Genomic DNA, 17,135 nt, shown 5'->3' with positions numbered 1-17,135 from the left:
TGGTGTAAACTTTGACACTCCAGATCATAACGCGCAGGGACCCATCTGTGCAAACGCTCGCACTTCTCCAACTGGGCCCCTTCTGCCAAGAAACTCTGGTTTTGCAAAGTCCCCTACCAGAGCCTCAAACATACCTTTGTTGTACAGAAATCATTAATGTCAGCAGGTCAGCAAGTGACGTTGCTATCCATATACTTCTATAAATTGTCATTCCTATCAAGGCACTACTATCATGTAGTGGACTGAGCGCCATTAGCTTTGGCTAATTCTGCCCAAATTGAATCCCCACATCTTTCCAGTAACGTACTGTGCCACAGAATGTGTGATAGGACACATCTGCGAACACCACATCCCCAGCATTTCGAGCGAGGCAATATATGGACTCAGTGTAACTTGTGGGGTGTCCAGTACCAGTTAAACACAATATTCAATCAATAAATCAGGGTTTTGTAAAGCGCGCTACTCAACTGTGAGGGTCTCAAGGCGCTGGGGGAGGGGGTGTAGAGCAGCTCCGGTTCATTCGAAGAGCCACGTCTTGAGGTTCCTCCTGAAGGTGTGCAGGGTCGGGGAGTGTCTGACGTTAACAGGGATCTCGTTTCAGGCTTTGGCTGCGACGTAGGAGAAGGCTCTTCCGCCAGCTCTCTTTCTGCGGATGCAAGGGGTCTCTGCTAGGGCAAGGTCGGCGGAGCGGAGGTTCCTTTTGGGTGCGTGGAAGCAGACTCTCCCATTGAGGTTTTTGGGTCCGAAGTTGTGGAGGGATTTGTAGGCGTGGGTGAGGAGTTTGAAGGTTACTCTTGTCTCGTCAGGAAGTCAGTGGGGGTCTTTTAGGTGTGGGGTCATGTGTTCGTGTCGCGGGGTCCCGAGGACGAGTCTGGCTGCGGAGTTCTGGATGGTCTGGAGCTTGTGTAGAAGAGTTCTGTTGATTCCGGCGTAGAGGGCATTGCTGTAGTCCAGTCTGCTGATTATGAGTGCGTAGGTGACGGTCTTTCTGCATTCGGGAGGTATCCACTTAAAGGTCTTGTGGAGGATGCAAAGGCAGCTGAAGCTGGTGGAGGCGACGGAGTTGATCTGGCGGGTCATGGTGAGGGAGGAGTCAAGGATGATGCAGAGGTTCAGTGCGTGGTCTGTGGGGTTGGGAGGACTACCGAGGGCGGCGGGCCACCAGGTGTTGTGCCAAGGATCTGAGGATGAGGACCTCAGTCTTCTCTGAGTTGAGCTTCAGGCAGCTATTCTTCATCCAGTCTGCGACGTCCTTCATTCCATCTTGGAAGCAGAGTCTGGTGCCTTCAGGGTCCTTCTTGAGGGAGAGGATGAGCTGGGTGTCGTCGGCATATGATAATATGCTGAGCCCATGTTGTCTGACGATGGCGACGAGGGGGGCCATGTAGACATTGAAGAGCGTGGGGCTGAGCGATGATCCTTGGGGTACTCTGCAGTTGATCTGTGTGGGTTCGGAGAGGAAGGGAGGGAGGGAGGCTGATCCCCTGGGTTCTGCCAGAGAGAAGGGCGGATTCAGTTGAGGGCAGTTCCTCGTATGCCAGCGCGTGGAGTCTGGTTGCGAGGGTGCGATGTGAGACGGTGTCGAAGTCTGCCGAGAGGTCTAGTAGGATGAGGGCTGCAGTATGGCCCTGGTCGAGTAGCAAGCAGATGTCATCAGTGGCAGCGAAGAGGGCAGTCTCGGTGCTGTGGTTGCTGCGGAATCCAGACTGGGAGGGGTCTAGGATGGAGTTCTCTTCGATGAAGGCGTTTACTAGTCTCTCGGTGACTTTGGCAGCGAAGGGGAGGAGAGAGATGGGCCGGTAGTTTTTCAGGTCCGACGAGTCGGCCGTGGGTTTCTTGAGGAGGGGTTTAACCTCCGTCCGTTTCCATTCGTCTGGGAAAATGCCGGATTCGGAGGAGGTGTTGATGGTCCGTCCTAGTTTCGGTGCGATGGCGGCGGCTCTGTGGTAGATGTGTGGTGAGCAGGGGTCCGTGGGGGCTCCTGAGTGAGTGTTCTTCATGGTTGCAGTTGTGAGTTCAACAGTGGCAGGGTTCCAGGTTGTGATGGTCGGCTCGTTGTCGGCGGCGGGGGGGGGGGAGGGGGTGGTGTCAGGCATCTATTCGCTGAAGTTGTTGTAGAGGGCCTTGATTTTTAGATGGAAGTAAGAGCTGAGCTTGTTGCAGAGTTCCTGGGAAGGTGTGACGTCTGTGGCTTCGCTAGAGGGTTTGGTGAATTGCTGGATGACATTGAACAGTTATTTGGTGTTTGTAGTGTTGGAGTGGGTTTTGTTCTTGATGAAGGACCACTTGGTGTCTCTTATGCGCTGGTGGCAGTCCTTCAGGGTGATCCTGTGGTGGTTCAGGTATTCTGTCGTTTTCTGGTTTCGCCAGGTTTTCTCGAGGGTCTGCAGGTGTGCCTGGCTTCTTGGAGTTCGGTGGTAAACGAGGCAGCCTTCAGGGGGCGTTGTTTGGTGGGGTGGAGGAGTGGAGCGAGTTTATCGGCGCTACTGGAGATCGGGGGTGGAGTTCTTTGGCTGTGGCGTTGGCATCGGTTGTGGCGCAGGGGGGATCTAGGAGGAGGGTGGTGTTGAGGAGTTCCTCCGTGATCTTGCTCCAGTTCCTTCGGGGCGGGTGAGGTGCGGGTTTGGGTGTGGTGGTGGTGTTGAAGGTGAAGTGTACGCAGTGGTGGTCAGTCCAGGGGGGCTGCGTGGTGTGGCTGAGTGTGGGGTCGAGGGTGTGTCCTGCTCTGTGGGTGGGGTGGTGACGAGATGCTTCAGTCCGAGGTTGGAGAGGTTATCGAGGAGGGTGGTGGAGTCGGGGTCACTGTGGTTGGAGAGGTGGAAGTTCAGGTCTCCGAGTAGGATGTAGTCCGTTGAGGTGATGGCGTGGGGTGCAATAAGGGCGGCAATGGAGGTTACGGACTGAGTGCGGGGTCTGGGGGGTCTGTAGGCGAGGGTGCCACGCAGCGTTGTCTTGGGGCTGGTCTGGATCTGGAAGTGGAGGTGTTCTGTGTTGGAGTGGGGGTCGCTCGTGCAGGATGTGGAGAGCCGGAGGGGGATCTTGTGTGCAATGATGAGTCCTCCCCCTGGGTGGTGGGGACGGTCCTTTCTCTGGATCTTGTACCCGTTGGGCATGGCGGTGGCTATGTCGGGGCCAGAGGTGGTGTTGGTCCAGGTTTCCGTGAAGAAGGCGACGTTGGGCGAGAGGGTGTAGAGCAGGTCCAATATCTCTATGGCGTGTCTGTGTAGGGAGCGCATGTTGTTGAGGAGGATGCCTGTCCGTGCTTTGGTAGTGCAGGCGTCCTTCGAGTCTTCGGTGGTCGTGGGGGTGCTGTTGATGGTGAAGGATCGTCGACAGTGTCTGCAGGAGAACTGTCCGTGGGTGGTGTTCGGAGTGGCTCTTTCGCAGCCGGCATGTCTTCTGGGGTTGAGTGCGTGGAAGGCGGCAGAGTTGTATCAGCGGGGTCCTGGAGATCCAGGGTTCCTGGCGCGGGCCGTGGTTGGGCGTAAACGGGCTTGCCTTAGAGGCGCCAGCGGCACGCCCACTGCGCGCGACCGCACAGCAGCCTCCATTAAGTAGAGGAGGGGGAGGGAGGTGCAGCTGGGAGGCGGGAGCGGGGCGGTCAGGTGGAGGGGTCACAGGACAAAGGGAACGGCGGGAAGAACACAAGGATGAAATCACATGAGGGGGATAACTACTAACAGTAATGGGAGAGCAAAACAACAGTGTTACAGTGACGAAGGTACAGTAAACAGACAAAAGACGACAATGCTACGAGATAAGGTCACACAAACAGTAATGGATGAACAACAGCAACAGTGCTACAGTGACGAAGGTACAGCAACAACCAAAAAAAAAACACAGGGCAACGAATAAGGTCACACAAGGGGGGCCGAGCAACACCAGATTCAGCACGGAGGGCGCGAGGTGCAGAGCAGTCTCGAACCCTGCACGGGTGGGGCTTCCAGTGTCGGCGGCAGAGTACAGCGGAGCTGCAGGGGAGAGTGCGGGCCTCGGACCGAGGTCTTACTTGCGCTCCCTGCAGCGGGCGCCATTAAGTAGGGGATAGGGAGGGACGTGCAGCTGGGAGGCGGAAGCAGGTGGTCAGGGGGAGGAGTCACGGGACAAAAGCAGCGGTGGGAACGTCGGAAAGAACGCAAGGGTGAAATCACAAGAGGGGGATAACTACTAACAGTAATGGGAGAGCAAAACAACAGTGCTACAGTGACGAAGGTACAGTAAACAGACGAAAGACCACAGTGCTACGATAAGGTCACACAAACAGTAATGGATGAACAACAGCAACACTAATACAGTGACGAAGGTAAAGCAACAACCCAAAAAAAACACAGGGCTACAAATAAGGTCCCACCTGATACAGCCGGGAGGACGCGAGGCGCAGAGCAGTCTCGAACCCTGCACGGGTGGGGCTTCCAGTGTCGGCGGCAGAACACAGCAGAGCTGCAGGGGAGGGTGCGGGCCTTGTACAGAGGTCAGAGGTCTTACTCTGATATTGAAAGAAAGGAATTTAATTTAGCTACTTTGACTAGTTTGTCATGTCTCTCCAAGAGAGTCACCAGTTCCGTCTCTATGTACTCCTTGATCAGAGTAATTTGTAATGCAAGTGCATGTTTCAAGAGACAGTGGTCAATGGGTGCATTGTACAGGCCTGATACAACCCCTCTGTAAGTGCCCCAGGTTTTTATGTAGAACAGGACGGGAATTTGGTGATGGTTGATCACTTGGCCTTATCACAGAGCGCAGATACGCTCGCGAGGGATTCGCAGCACTCTATAAATCCTGGTTGATTCTTATGTATTGTAACCAGTGTGACATCTGCCGGCATTCTCCGTAGTACCAATCAGGGATCAATAACATTGAAAATGGAGTCAGCTGCCTCTGTCTAGGAGTTAGACCAAAAATGGCTCAGGGTTGCCTTGAGGGAACTCTTGGCCAGGGAAAGGGAGGACTGTGAAATGCAGAAACCTGCAAATACAGAGTATGTGGCCATATAAAACACCTTGGTTTGGAACCTTATTTAGGCATGGTACCAAGTGCTTGTGACAGGACCTTCTCACCAGGTTTAAGTTGGGCCTGATCAGGTGCCAACTTTAATTTCCTATGGATCAGTTCAACCCAAAGGAAATTCCAATCTGTCCCTGCGACGAGCGATCTTTGCAAACCCTTACCCATTTTACTTTCTTTTGCAGATTTTATAACGGTCGTGAAAGGAGGTGGATGTTTCTCCTGTTGAGAGGAACCCTAATATCCAAACACATCCAGGCTCTTCTGTATCTGCAGTCCCACCCAAATCCCCAGATTTGTCTCGGAGTGGCCACCTTTCTTAAACGACCATTACAGCTTAGGCATTCTTTGATGTTCTCATTTGACTTATGGCATGTACTCCATTCTCACAGCCTCCTGATATGTTTAATTTTGCTTATGGGCAAGTGTTTTTAATATATGCATTTCAGCTTTTTAAGTTTTTTATTTAATTGTATTTTATGATAAGTGTGCTTTTATTGTTTATTACATACATCGAATAAAGCTGGTGAATTGAATTGAGTTAATGTATGTTTTTAATTCCTTTAGTACCATTAGCAATAGCTGCAGAAATCACATTTTAAATAATAAGGCGAATCAGAGCACAAGGGTCAAAAGGCAAAAAGTCAGGTTTTCAGATCCTTGTGAAATATAAACAGAAAATGTTTTGAGCGCAGTGGAAGAGGAAGTATGAACCATATCCTGGCAGCCTCCACAGAAAAAGCTCTATCTCACAACAGTTCTGGATTTGGGGCCTTCATGAAGTTGACTTTTGGAACCTATTGAATTCCATTACCATGACCCCAGGGGAGATTGGTGGACCACTGTGTTCTTGACCACCAGAGATTTGAGAAGAAATCTCTTGCACATAAGACGCCAGTGAAGGGAAAGAAGAATCTGACTAATGATCTTGTAGATAAAGCCTGTGAGAAGACACAGTGAAGGACATTTCACCAATGGGCATATTTAGGCATTTTGTGGGGTTTGTTTAGTGTTACAAACACAGAACGGAGGGTTCCAGAAGAGGAGCTTTTGTGGCCAAACAGTGAATATGTGGCATGAATCTATGGCAGTCTGAACAGCCACTGGTTAGGATTTTCTTCTGACCGCCCCCCCCCCCCCCTTCCAGGAATCTGAGGGCCTACCACAGGAACCATACATCTTGGGATACTGATCTAGGATTAAAACAGCAATACAATCTTAGCATCATTATAGGCCATCTGGGGCAGCCTTAAAAGGGCAACCATTGGCTGTGCTTATGAGATGCAAGGTGGGATAGTGATTCTCTGCAGAATGGAACACAGGGGCATGATGGCCATTGCTTTATCTTTTATTAATTCTCTGTGTTATCTTTGACCATATCAAATGCGTTACCTCAGTCCGCATTGGTTCCCATGAAGGGTGTCCTTTTAATAATCATCGAGCAAATTCAATCACATCTTGCCCTTTTTGAAGAAGCTACACCAGCTCCATATCGACGCGATCCATTCAAATCAACCTCTTTTTTTGTAAAACATTATCACCATGTCAGGCCTAAGAGGTCTAAGAAGCAAACATTCTCTGCATCAGGAATTATCCAAATTTAAGATTTCAGAAGCATTGCATCAAACTTGTTCTGCAGCTGCCACTGCCTTCTCCAGGAGACACACAAAATGAACCCACCTCCACCACTTTTAGACATAACCCACATCACTTTCATTCTGGAAAAGTCCAATCTCCCTCCACCCTTTCACATTTACCTGAATGAACAAATCCCACTCAAAACACAGAATCTAACCCAAAGCCACCTGCTACAGTTCAAAACTTATTGTGCGAGATCTGTCACCTCAATGCCACCCCTACCGCCCTAATGGATACTCTTTGTTATGTGCGCTACTTCCTTCTCCGTTTTCTGTAAAGCTCACTCATTCCCGTTGGCGTTTTATGTAAAAACGCACAATAAAGAAATATATCTCCTCTCAAACTATCATAAAACATTTTCAGCATCTTTATTACAATTTAGTGAATGCCACCTATTGAATTTTTTAATACATTATTTCTCTACATATGAGATTAAAACGCTGAAATAAAATGTATGCATTCTATAAACAGAGAAGTGTTATTTCGATATGAATCTATATGATTCAGGAGTAGCCTGAATGGATTTTAAAGTGTTATTTTGCTTAATCTACTCACTGATTGACCTCAACTGTATGTTAATATCGCGGAAGGTACTAACTAAGTGTAAAGGGCAGCATAAAATCAAATCAACAGGGTGAATTTTTTAGTAAACTGAGCTATTAACACAAATGCTGGAAAGCCCACTGATGTCTTCTTTGGCCTGTGCCTCAGCCAGCTGCTGAAGGACTTCAAGGGTAGAGCACTCCTGCGCCTTGCAGAATTCTGCCTCAGTGGGTCCTCCTGCAGCATGCAGCTAATCTAGCTCAGGCAGGTTTCCAAGGACAGATCCATCCTCTACGATAGGCTTCGAGTCCTACCCTCAAGGCCAGACTCCTCCCATGCAGTGGGAATTTTTAAGGCTGCTTTTTTGTGTCCCCACCCCATTCTTTCTCATGGGAACCTGGCCCACTCTTTTAGGATTCAGGTCACCTTGAGGAGCTGCTCTGGCCTTTGTGGTACCCACTTAGGTGGTCCCAACATTTGTTAATTTGCCTGGAGCTCTATCTTCTTACATTCAGAGTGCTCTATGTCACTGTTCAACAGTCAATAGGAACGGGGGCACCCTAATCCAGGGTGACCATCACCACAGGACAGTCACTCACATGAATGTCAGTATTCTGCACATGGTGGCGAACATTATGAATGATTTTCTCTAGGGATGCCAGTAGTCATGCTGACTCCTCTGTCTATCAGAGCTTCCACCCTTTTCTCATTGATGAACAGCCACTGCTGGTACTTCTTAGTGTTGGTAGACATAAGGAACACGTTCCTTACCTTCTGTAACATTTTATCTGGTGGAGACTATCTAGCCACAGATTCCCTACCTAAGAATTATTTCCAGGCATCAGACTGGATCCAAAAACATGTTTGAGCAGTAACCCAACGCATCGGTAGGTAGCGTTCAGCTTGATGTGTTGGAGAAAGTGACGTGTGCAGTACCTATATTGGTGCTACCTTGGTGCGCTGATGTCAGTTACTTTCACAACTTTCCATGCCAAGAGCACAGACCATGATGAGACTGACTACTAGTGTGACAAACTGAGGCCCTTGAAAGGGTGTTCCCTATACCGTAATTTATTCACAGAACGGGAAGGATGGAAGATTCGGTAAGGAATCTGCGTCTAGACAGAATCTCTACCAGATAAGGCATTACTGAAGATAAGTAACTTGTTCAACTGGTAGAGACTTCTAGCCACAGATTCCTTACCTTAGAATAGATACCCAAGCAATACATCCACGAAGGTAGGACTGTAAAACCAATAAGAGTAGAAAATCAGTCAGGACTAATCAGGCGAAGTACCAGTCATGACAGACCTAACTGTCTAGACAGTAGTGCTTGGTGAACCTGTGCTGGGAGGTCCTCCTTGCTGCCTGGCAGATGTACAGAACCCAAATGGCACGCATTAAAGCTGTGGTCGCAGCCTTGGCCTGGTAGAGTGAGCCCGCAAGCCCTCGGGCTGCTTCCTTGCCAATATGTAGCAGATCTTAATGCACAAGAAATTCCACCACGAGATGGTTCGCTTCTGTACTGCCTTCCCTTTGTTTGCTCCCACAAATCCCCCGAAGAGTTGCTAGTCCACCCAGAATTCTCTTGTACGGTTAAGGTAAAATTACAATGCTCTTTTTGGATCCAGATGGTGGAGTCTCGCCTCCTTTTTGGAGGGATAAGGTGGGGCAAAAAAAGTAGGCAGGGTGATGTTCTGGCCTATATGGAATGGAGTCACAACCTTCGGAAGGAGGGAGGCACGTGTACGGAAAAACAGCTTATCAGGATAAAAAGTGATGTAAGAAGTGTGGGCTGAGAATGCCTGTAATTCATGGACCTTCCTGGCTGATGCTATGGCCACTAAAAAGACAGTTTTTGGAGATAAGAGCCTAATAGGGTAACTGTGGAGAGGCTCCAATGGTGTACACATGAGAAAGGCGAGAACCAAATTGAGGTCTCACTAAGGCATTATGAATAGCATGGGGGAAACATATGTTGCAGACTTTTAAGGAACCTACCAGCTATGGGTGACTTAAAGAGAGAAGGTTGTTCCAACATCACAAAAATGATGAGATAGCAGTAAGGTAACCAGTAACTGTGCCAAGAGCACAGCCCTGCTGGGAGAAGGATATTACAAACAATAGAACTTGAGATAGGGGTGTATGTCCCAAATGCAGGTGTATACCAATTCGGTGGAGGGATGCCTGGCTGCCAGAATAATGTTTCAGACTTTGGGAAGAAGGTCAAAATCTGTCAAATGTTGCTGCTCAATCTGCAATTTGGACCTGCCTATGAAGAGGACTGAGGTGTGACCTGCTCACCACTTGGACCCAGAGACACAAAAAACTCTTGAGAGGTCACTTGGCTATACTCCTGTAAATGCAGGAACCCATGGTAATCAAGAAGGCCTCATTCTTTGTAGGAGAATCAGTTGCACACTTATGGATGGACTGCACTGGATCAGACTAAAGCCATGGCTAGAGAGAGACTTGGAACTGTGGAGGTTTTCCTGGAAGCCTAGGAGCTGTAGAAGAGATTTTCATTTTGTCTTATAACATGGAAAGTTCTTATTCTTGATTCCATTGATCTGATTTTTACCATTTCTAGGTCTGGCGTGACAATGCAGCTGTCTAAAAGACCTAATGTCACCAAGCAATAAAATATATATAGGGTGGATGATGGCTCCACCCAGGAGTAACTTGCAAACATCATACTAATGGCTTTTTGGTATATCATTCTATGAAGTGCTTGTGCTACAATGTATGAGGGACTACTTTAGATTTCAAAAGAATACGGAACCATCACACATTACATTAATTTGTCACAGATGCGTTCTACACAGAAAGCAATATGTTTTTGTTTTAGTTTTCAGTGCTGCAAGTACTGAAATGTTTCGGCCATTTTATTTTTCCTTTTTGCACTGCAAAAAAGCGGAGGAGCCGCCCCAGGGCTTTCTTATTTAAACTGCAATTTGGCATAGCAAACTACTGTATTATTAAGCGGGTGAGTTACTCTCTCCCACATTAATCTTTTACATTTTTAAACTAAACTACTATTCCATTGTGTACACATTTTATGTTACAAATGTAAATAAATAACGCCAATAAGTAAACGAGTACTCTGAGATAAACGAACAAGGTTTAAAACATTGAGACTGAAAAGCTGACAAAATAAAAGATGGGCATGAAGAATAAATGATGAGGAATGAGATGATTTCATATTCCACAATGCCTACCGTTGAGTGTTTTGCTTTAACACATTTAACATTCACGCCTCCAACCCACAGTGCAATGTATTTTTTCAGCATCATGCGTTGAAACATTTTTAATTAAACGAATAAGAACGCAAGCATCAGTACATGCTGAGCCGACGTTTAATAAAATCCCAATTCTACACAAACTCAAACTTAGAATATAATTACTTTAATTACGATTTCATGATACTTCAGATGAAGAAAAGTAAAGGAATAGCACAACATAATTACCTGACTTCATGGCTGAAAAATGTGCGCTGCTGCTCAGCGTTGAACAGTAAGGGACTTCATTTTTTATCAAAACTTCAGCTGCCATCATAGCACCTGTGTTGACAAAATATACATTATTATTATTTCCATTTTTAATTGGTTTGTCTTTATGTACTAGATAAATGCATCAGGCAATCATGAAAGCGTGGAGCCCTGGACTGGCAGGCACCATCAGCTCAGTATAGGTGAGAGTGCAGCCCAGTTCAAACCCTGATACCCCATTGGGTACCGTGAACATCACTTCACCCCAATGATCTTGACAAGACAATGATGACTTCTATAGACTCGCTGATAAAAATGCCAAAGCTCACATGATTCTGTTGATCTTTTGCAAGCGGTACTGCCATCGCGCGAGGTCTTGTGTGATTCATTCCCGACACTGAGTAGCCAGACCATTCACAGCAGTACTTTAAATGGGCCGGTACTCACCGGTACCGAGTACCAGCACTTCTGAATTTTGCCCTTGAGTACCGTATGTTCTCCCCGGCCAAAGAGAGTACGGGTACTCACGGGGCAGCAAGGTAAGCTTAGTGGAACGGCACTAGTTCCAATACGGTCCTGCGGTGTCAATCACTCGTATTAGTAAGACAGGGCCTGCTGACTGCCCCATCTCGTGACCCCTATAAAATGTAAGTGAAGACTGCATGACGGGCGGTGCAGCCGAGGAAGCCAGCGCTGGATTCGAGGAAGGATGAGGTGGGGAATGGAGCGACAATGAGGCACGGCGGATGGCAATAAGGTACATGATTAACGAATGTAAGGATTTGTAAAAACAAATGTATTGAAAGCTGCGTGTGCGTGCATGAGTGCTTGTATGTTACTGTGTGTGCTTGCATGCGAGAGTGTTGGGTGCACTGTGCAGTGTGCATTTAACGGATGTTTAACAAGTGAGGCGTTTTGTTAAAAAGGGTGCTATCATGCTGTTTCATTCTAAGGTTTCTTTTTAAAGAGCTCACACTATTTGCTATTTTGCATGATAGAAAAATATGAAATGTATCATTCCATTAAATGTGCTCCCCTCGCGTTGACCCTAAACATTACCTCTAGTCCAGCCACGAACAAACTCCACCCCCAGTCTGCGACTCAATTTGGAGAGCACCTACACTTATTTTCTCCCGTATAAAGCACTGATTCGCAGCGACCCAAGCCATCTAAAGGTGAAGCATGTGTTCCTGTGCCTCTTGTCGCACGCACCTTGGCTGCTTCTCGGAGGACGTCTGGCAGTTCTTAGAAGCTGCATCTCCCTGTGGGCTCTGCGTTTACTACTTAAAGGCTGAGCTCACAAACACATAGGTACACTGTTTAATGTGTAAAATAACGAGTGCCGGTGCCCAAAGCGCAGATCAGAATCCCGGCGCTAGTAAATAAATGTCGGCGCCGAATATCAAGGCTGCTTAGCCCTGACTCCACCTCAGGCCCCCTTAGTCCACTGCCAGACACTGCTGCCCTGAACCTCACTCTTTCAGTTGCTGCTTTCTGACGTTTATCCGTCTTTCTCTTCCTTTCCCGTTTGCGTGTTTTCCCCTCTGTTGCTCTTGGGAATTGTCCGATGAGGAAAAATAAGTGCTGGTCCCCAAAAATGAATGTTAGTGCCCCCCACCGGCAACAACTGGCTCAAATTAAGCACTGCAACTTGTAATTGTTGGACATTTCATCTTCCAACCTCCTCTCCAATAGGCCCACACCTCCGTTGCGACCAGTGAGGAACATAGACTATCGGGCCGACAGGCGTTCGAAAAAGGCATTAAAACCAAGGATGACCAAGGACAAAGAAAAGCTCCACATCTGCTGTCAGTGTCAAGGTGCATGCCTTTTTCCTAGGAAAAACATTCTGTCTGGACAAGGGCGTTGCTTGGTCAGTGATAGTAAGATTATAGGGGTGCCAGCTTCAGATTTCCCCAACAATCACGCTGGCATATAATGTTATAATACATTACAGGACAAGCAGGGTGCATGAGAGGGGCCCGAGGGTCCTAAGGGGCAGTGGAAAGGGAGAGGAATGCGGATTGGTATAAATTCTAAGTGAGAGAAAACACAATATTTTGTGCAATAAGCAACATTGATGTGGACTTACAAGACAGGGAGAGTGTATTGTGCGTTTTTGTCTGTGTGAATGTAAAACTGTATGCTGAAATCCGACAGACAGCGCTCCATACCAACTGAAAGCACCTGCACCCGACTATTTATCAGAACATACCTTTATTGGGGGGCGTGGAGGGGGGGTAATACTCCACCTCTCCCCCCAAGCTATGCCCTATATGTACCCACTCTCCTCACCCCTCTAAACATTCTGTACCTCTCGACCTTAACAGTACTTTTATTTGTAAAAAAGAAAAAAAAAGTAAGTTCTGTCAAGGTGCACGCATGTTTGCCTTTTTCCCAGGAAAACCTTCCCTCTGGGCACCTGTTTCTCGCGCCTCTAAACATTCTGCACCTCTCGACCTTTCCAGTACTTATGTGTAAAACAGTAAGTTTCAGGTTTATTCTCAGAAGGCTACTACAGTTTTCACCACCCATTGCCTCTGAAGCCCTGCCAATGACAGCACCAACAGAAATACTAACCATCACACTCCTACAAGTGAGGCAATTAATTCTGAATAGCCAGGCCACCCAAAGCTGTGAAAATGGCCTGCACTGCTGGTATTACCAATTGTTAAGTACATTGAATAATTACGTACATTGAACTGTTGTGCTCACCTCAAAAATCGACAAGCAGTGCCACCATGTGGTGGACTGTCGAAAGCGCCCACGTTGAGAATTAAGTGCTGGTGCCAAGCACCGGCAAATACCGGCTCAAATTAAGAACTGGACAATACCCATTTCTTTATATCATGTGCCATCACTCTGTTCCATTCCTCCGTTATTCCTCTAGTCCTCCTCTCTACAGTCCTAACTCCTGTAAACATCACCCCCTCTCTAAACCCTGTCCTCCTCTTTTACTACCCATCTACCCTACCATTTCAAACCCCTCTTACCATGCCCATCTCCTCCTACCTTTCTAACCTCCTTTCTCCTACCCTCTCTCCTCCTAATCATCCAGTGCGCATCATATCGATCACCTCTTTTTAGTAATTCCAGACAACATCAACTCCCTACTACCCCCCACTATTCGACTCATAAAATTCACTGTGCCCCTCAATACAGAGTCTCGGTTAGCATCCTGATCCAGAAGACCAGATCATATTATATCAATGCTGGTTAAAGTATTTTATAAATGGATACAAGATTAGTTATACACATATTAATACCTCTTGTCTTCTTTCGTCCAGAACCTAAATTTGTTTCCACATCTTAAATTCAGAATATGAGAATTCAAACTCTAGTTTAATTCCCGTTTCTCACTTTTATTTACTACTAAACCCCAACAGCCCCATGTCACGAACAGCTTCCATTTCTCCAACTCGCTCATCTTGCTCTGGATGAGGAATCTCTTTATTAAAGTACAATCAATGAACTAGAACCACTTAATAATCAACAACCTAATTCTTTAATCAAAGTCGGACATCCTGTTCAGCACCGACATCTGGCTAGGAGACAACATATCATGATCAATCACATGGCCATACCACACGATCATACCTCCAAACCACCCCATAATAAAGCAAAAATACTACACTATACCTAGTGAACTTCCAAATGTAAATTCCATTTCAAGGAACTACCTAGGATACTTTCACAATTTTGCAACTTAGAGTCCACCAACACCACAATCCATCACTTCCAAGCTTTCAGCAACACCACTGAAAAATGAACCTGTATCTAACAAAAATAAGAACCTGGAGTCATATCTCAGGAACAAGATGCCAAACAACAAGTATACTGAGATCAGGATGAACATCGGAAATGGCACAAGAGGGCAATGGTCTCTGGCTTCCTTAAAATAAACTCTCCAAGCCCAAGCTCAATGAACTGGTCAAGACAGACAGGCCAGCCGGCTCCTCATCAGAACCCTGTATCAAAAAGACATTCAAGGACATCCAAAGCAGTTACCTCATCAGCAAGGACAATCCTAGGCAAAATGCTATCTCGAGGCACTTTCACGCCAGAGTTGAGTTATCCTACATCAAATCACTCATCATGAAAAAGAAGTTCAAAGCAACAGACCCAACCAGCTATCTAAAGATTTTCAATTGCCAATTCTTACAAAAAAGATTACTGATGTCATAGAAAGAAACAACTTATTCTCTATCATGAGACTGCCTTTCGTCCAGACAGATACACTGAAAATCCTGATAGCCATATAGGATGACTTCAAAGTACGGGAGGTCTAGCACCATCTTGCTGCTCCAGCTGGTGTCTGCTTCTTACAGCACCAACTCTTTTGTTCCTCAAGGCTTGACAATCACACCACTTCTCTTCAAACCCTACCTCACTCTGCTATAGCCTTTCAACCTAGCTTGCATACACCAATGGCATGCAGTTCATTATAAATCAGTAAAGTCTGTGTTAGAAATAGAGGTCTCTAATTGGCAATGGTTTGCACCTTTGTCCAAGTAGGGACCCTTGCTTCTAGTCAGGGTAAGGGAGATACGCCCTCAGACCGCCCCTACTCATCCCTTGGTAGCTTGGCATGAGCGGCAGGCTTATCTCAGAGGCAGTGTGTAAATAAAGCATTGGTGCACACATACAGCTATACAGGGAAAACACTACAAATGGACATCACACCAGTTTAGAAAAATAAGTAATATTTATCTAAACCAAAAAAGACCAAAATGACAAAAATCCAACATGCAGTTCTCAAGATATGATTTTCAAAAGGTAAAAACAGTTCTATCCATAACAAACTATAGATGTGACCCTTTCAACTCAAAGTACTTTGGATGCGTCAAAATCATAAGCAAAAACAGCCGCCGGGAAGGTGATGCATCAGTGCCTTACGCACAGGGAAGGAGATGCATCAGTTCCTTGCGCCAGGGGAGGTGATCCGTCAGTTCCTTACTGCCACGCAGAGGAGGTGATGGGTCGGTTCCTTATTGAAGAGGAGGTGATGCGTCGATTTCTTACTGTGAGGTGAGGTGAGAAATCTGTTTCTAACTGTGGCCCGGCGTTGTTGTAGACGTGGCCCCCCGGTGCGATGCAGAGGGAATCTGGGAGGCATCAGCTCTCGATGCGGTGGCGGCAATGGTGCTGCATCGATCTCTCCAGTCACGGTCCTCGATGCGTTGGTTCTTGCAGCCGCACAGCAGTGCATGAGACTCGGCGTGCGGCTGTTTCTCCAGCCGCTGGCAGGCATGGCATTGGTTTCTTCAGCAGCATGTCGGCGATGCGTGGAAATTCTTCCTGCACTGAGGTGTTGCGTTGGAAACAGGTGCGGATGCGACACACTTCTTTAGTTGGTTCAAGTTTTCCCGGTCCCAGCAGCAGGACCACTGCCAAAGGCCCAATACGGGAACATGCAGCTCTTGGCAGGTCAGAACTCCCAGCAATGGAGTTCAGGGTAGCTGATGAGAAAGTCTTTGTGTCCCTGAGACTTCAGAACAGGAGGCAAGCTTTACTTCAAGCCCTTGGAGATCTTCTTTAAGGAGGATACACAGCAAAGTCTTTGTCCTCTCCTTGGCAGAAATAGCCACTGCAGGCTCACCCCAGACAGCACACAGCAAAGTGGTAGTACTTCTCCTTCAGCTTTCCCAGCTCTTCCTCTTAGCAGAGGTTCCTCTTGAGTTCAGAAGTATTCTAAAGTTCTGGGGTCTGAGCCCAATATGTATACTGAATTTCTGTTTGTACTCTTGTGGCAGAAAGGCTCTGTGCTCAGTCCAAACCAGTTCTGTCCTCTCTGGTCCAGTTTCCAGGTAGGAGGTGGAGACAGCATTTTGTAAGGCAGACCAGGCCTATTCAGGTGCAAGATAATCTCCTCCCCCTACTCTAAATGCAGCCCAGGTCTATTCAGCCCAGCCCTGACTCATCCAGGAAAGGCAGGACAGAGCTCTACCCCCCAGTGGCTGTCTGCAGAGAATGCACACCCTCAGCCCCTGTCACTCCAAAGCCAGACAGGCAATTCACAAACCAGCAGAGGCACATAGCATGGCTAGGCAAGAAAATACCAATTTTCTAAAAGTGGCATTTTCAAACACTCAATATAACAAGCATTGGAAGTTAGAGCTATTGGTATTGTAAATGGCAATGTCTTTTACCTATGTGTTATGGAGTGTATGTATGTGGTGGGTAGTGGAATTATGTGGGTTGGATTAGTTAGTTGTGTAATTTTGTGGCGTATAATTGTGTGGTGGATTTGTGTTGTGGAATTATGTGGCATGGTGTGCAGTAGAAATATGTAGATAGTAATTATGTGATATTGAGTGTCCTGGAATTATGTGGAATGGGACTTTGTGTGTTATGGAGTGTAATTATGTGAAATGGTATTTTGTCTTGTGCAGTAGTATGTAGTGGGGTTTAATTATGTGGTGTGCTGTTGAATTTTGTGGCACAATGTGGATTTGTGTGGTG

At 47.0% G+C, this 17,135-nt stretch overlaps 1 protein-coding gene across 2 annotated transcripts in view; it reads right to left on the bottom strand.

The window, feature by feature from the left end:
- PTPDC1 (protein tyrosine phosphatase domain containing 1) overlaps positions 1–17,135 on the bottom strand; it is a 350,874-nt gene that overhangs the window by 137,603 nt on the left and 196,136 nt on the right. For both annotated transcript variants that reach the window (XM_085624576.1, XM_085624575.1), the window contains one exon: positions 10,653–10,745. In XM_085624576.1, coding sequence (XP_085480702.1) covers positions 10,653–10,740 — 88 coding nt within the window. In that variant the 5' untranslated portion in view covers positions 10,741–10,745. The remainder of the gene's footprint in view (positions 1–10,652; positions 10,746–17,135) is intronic.

This window comes from Triturus cristatus, chromosome 9 (genome assembly GCF_964204655.1).
Source record: "Triturus cristatus chromosome 9, aTriCri1.1, whole genome shotgun sequence".
NCBI classification, from domain to species: Eukaryota; Metazoa; Chordata; class Amphibia; order Caudata; family Salamandridae; genus Triturus; species Triturus cristatus.
The sequence above is the reverse complement of the archived record's forward strand: the minus strand, read 5'-3'. Positions and strand labels throughout refer to the sequence as shown.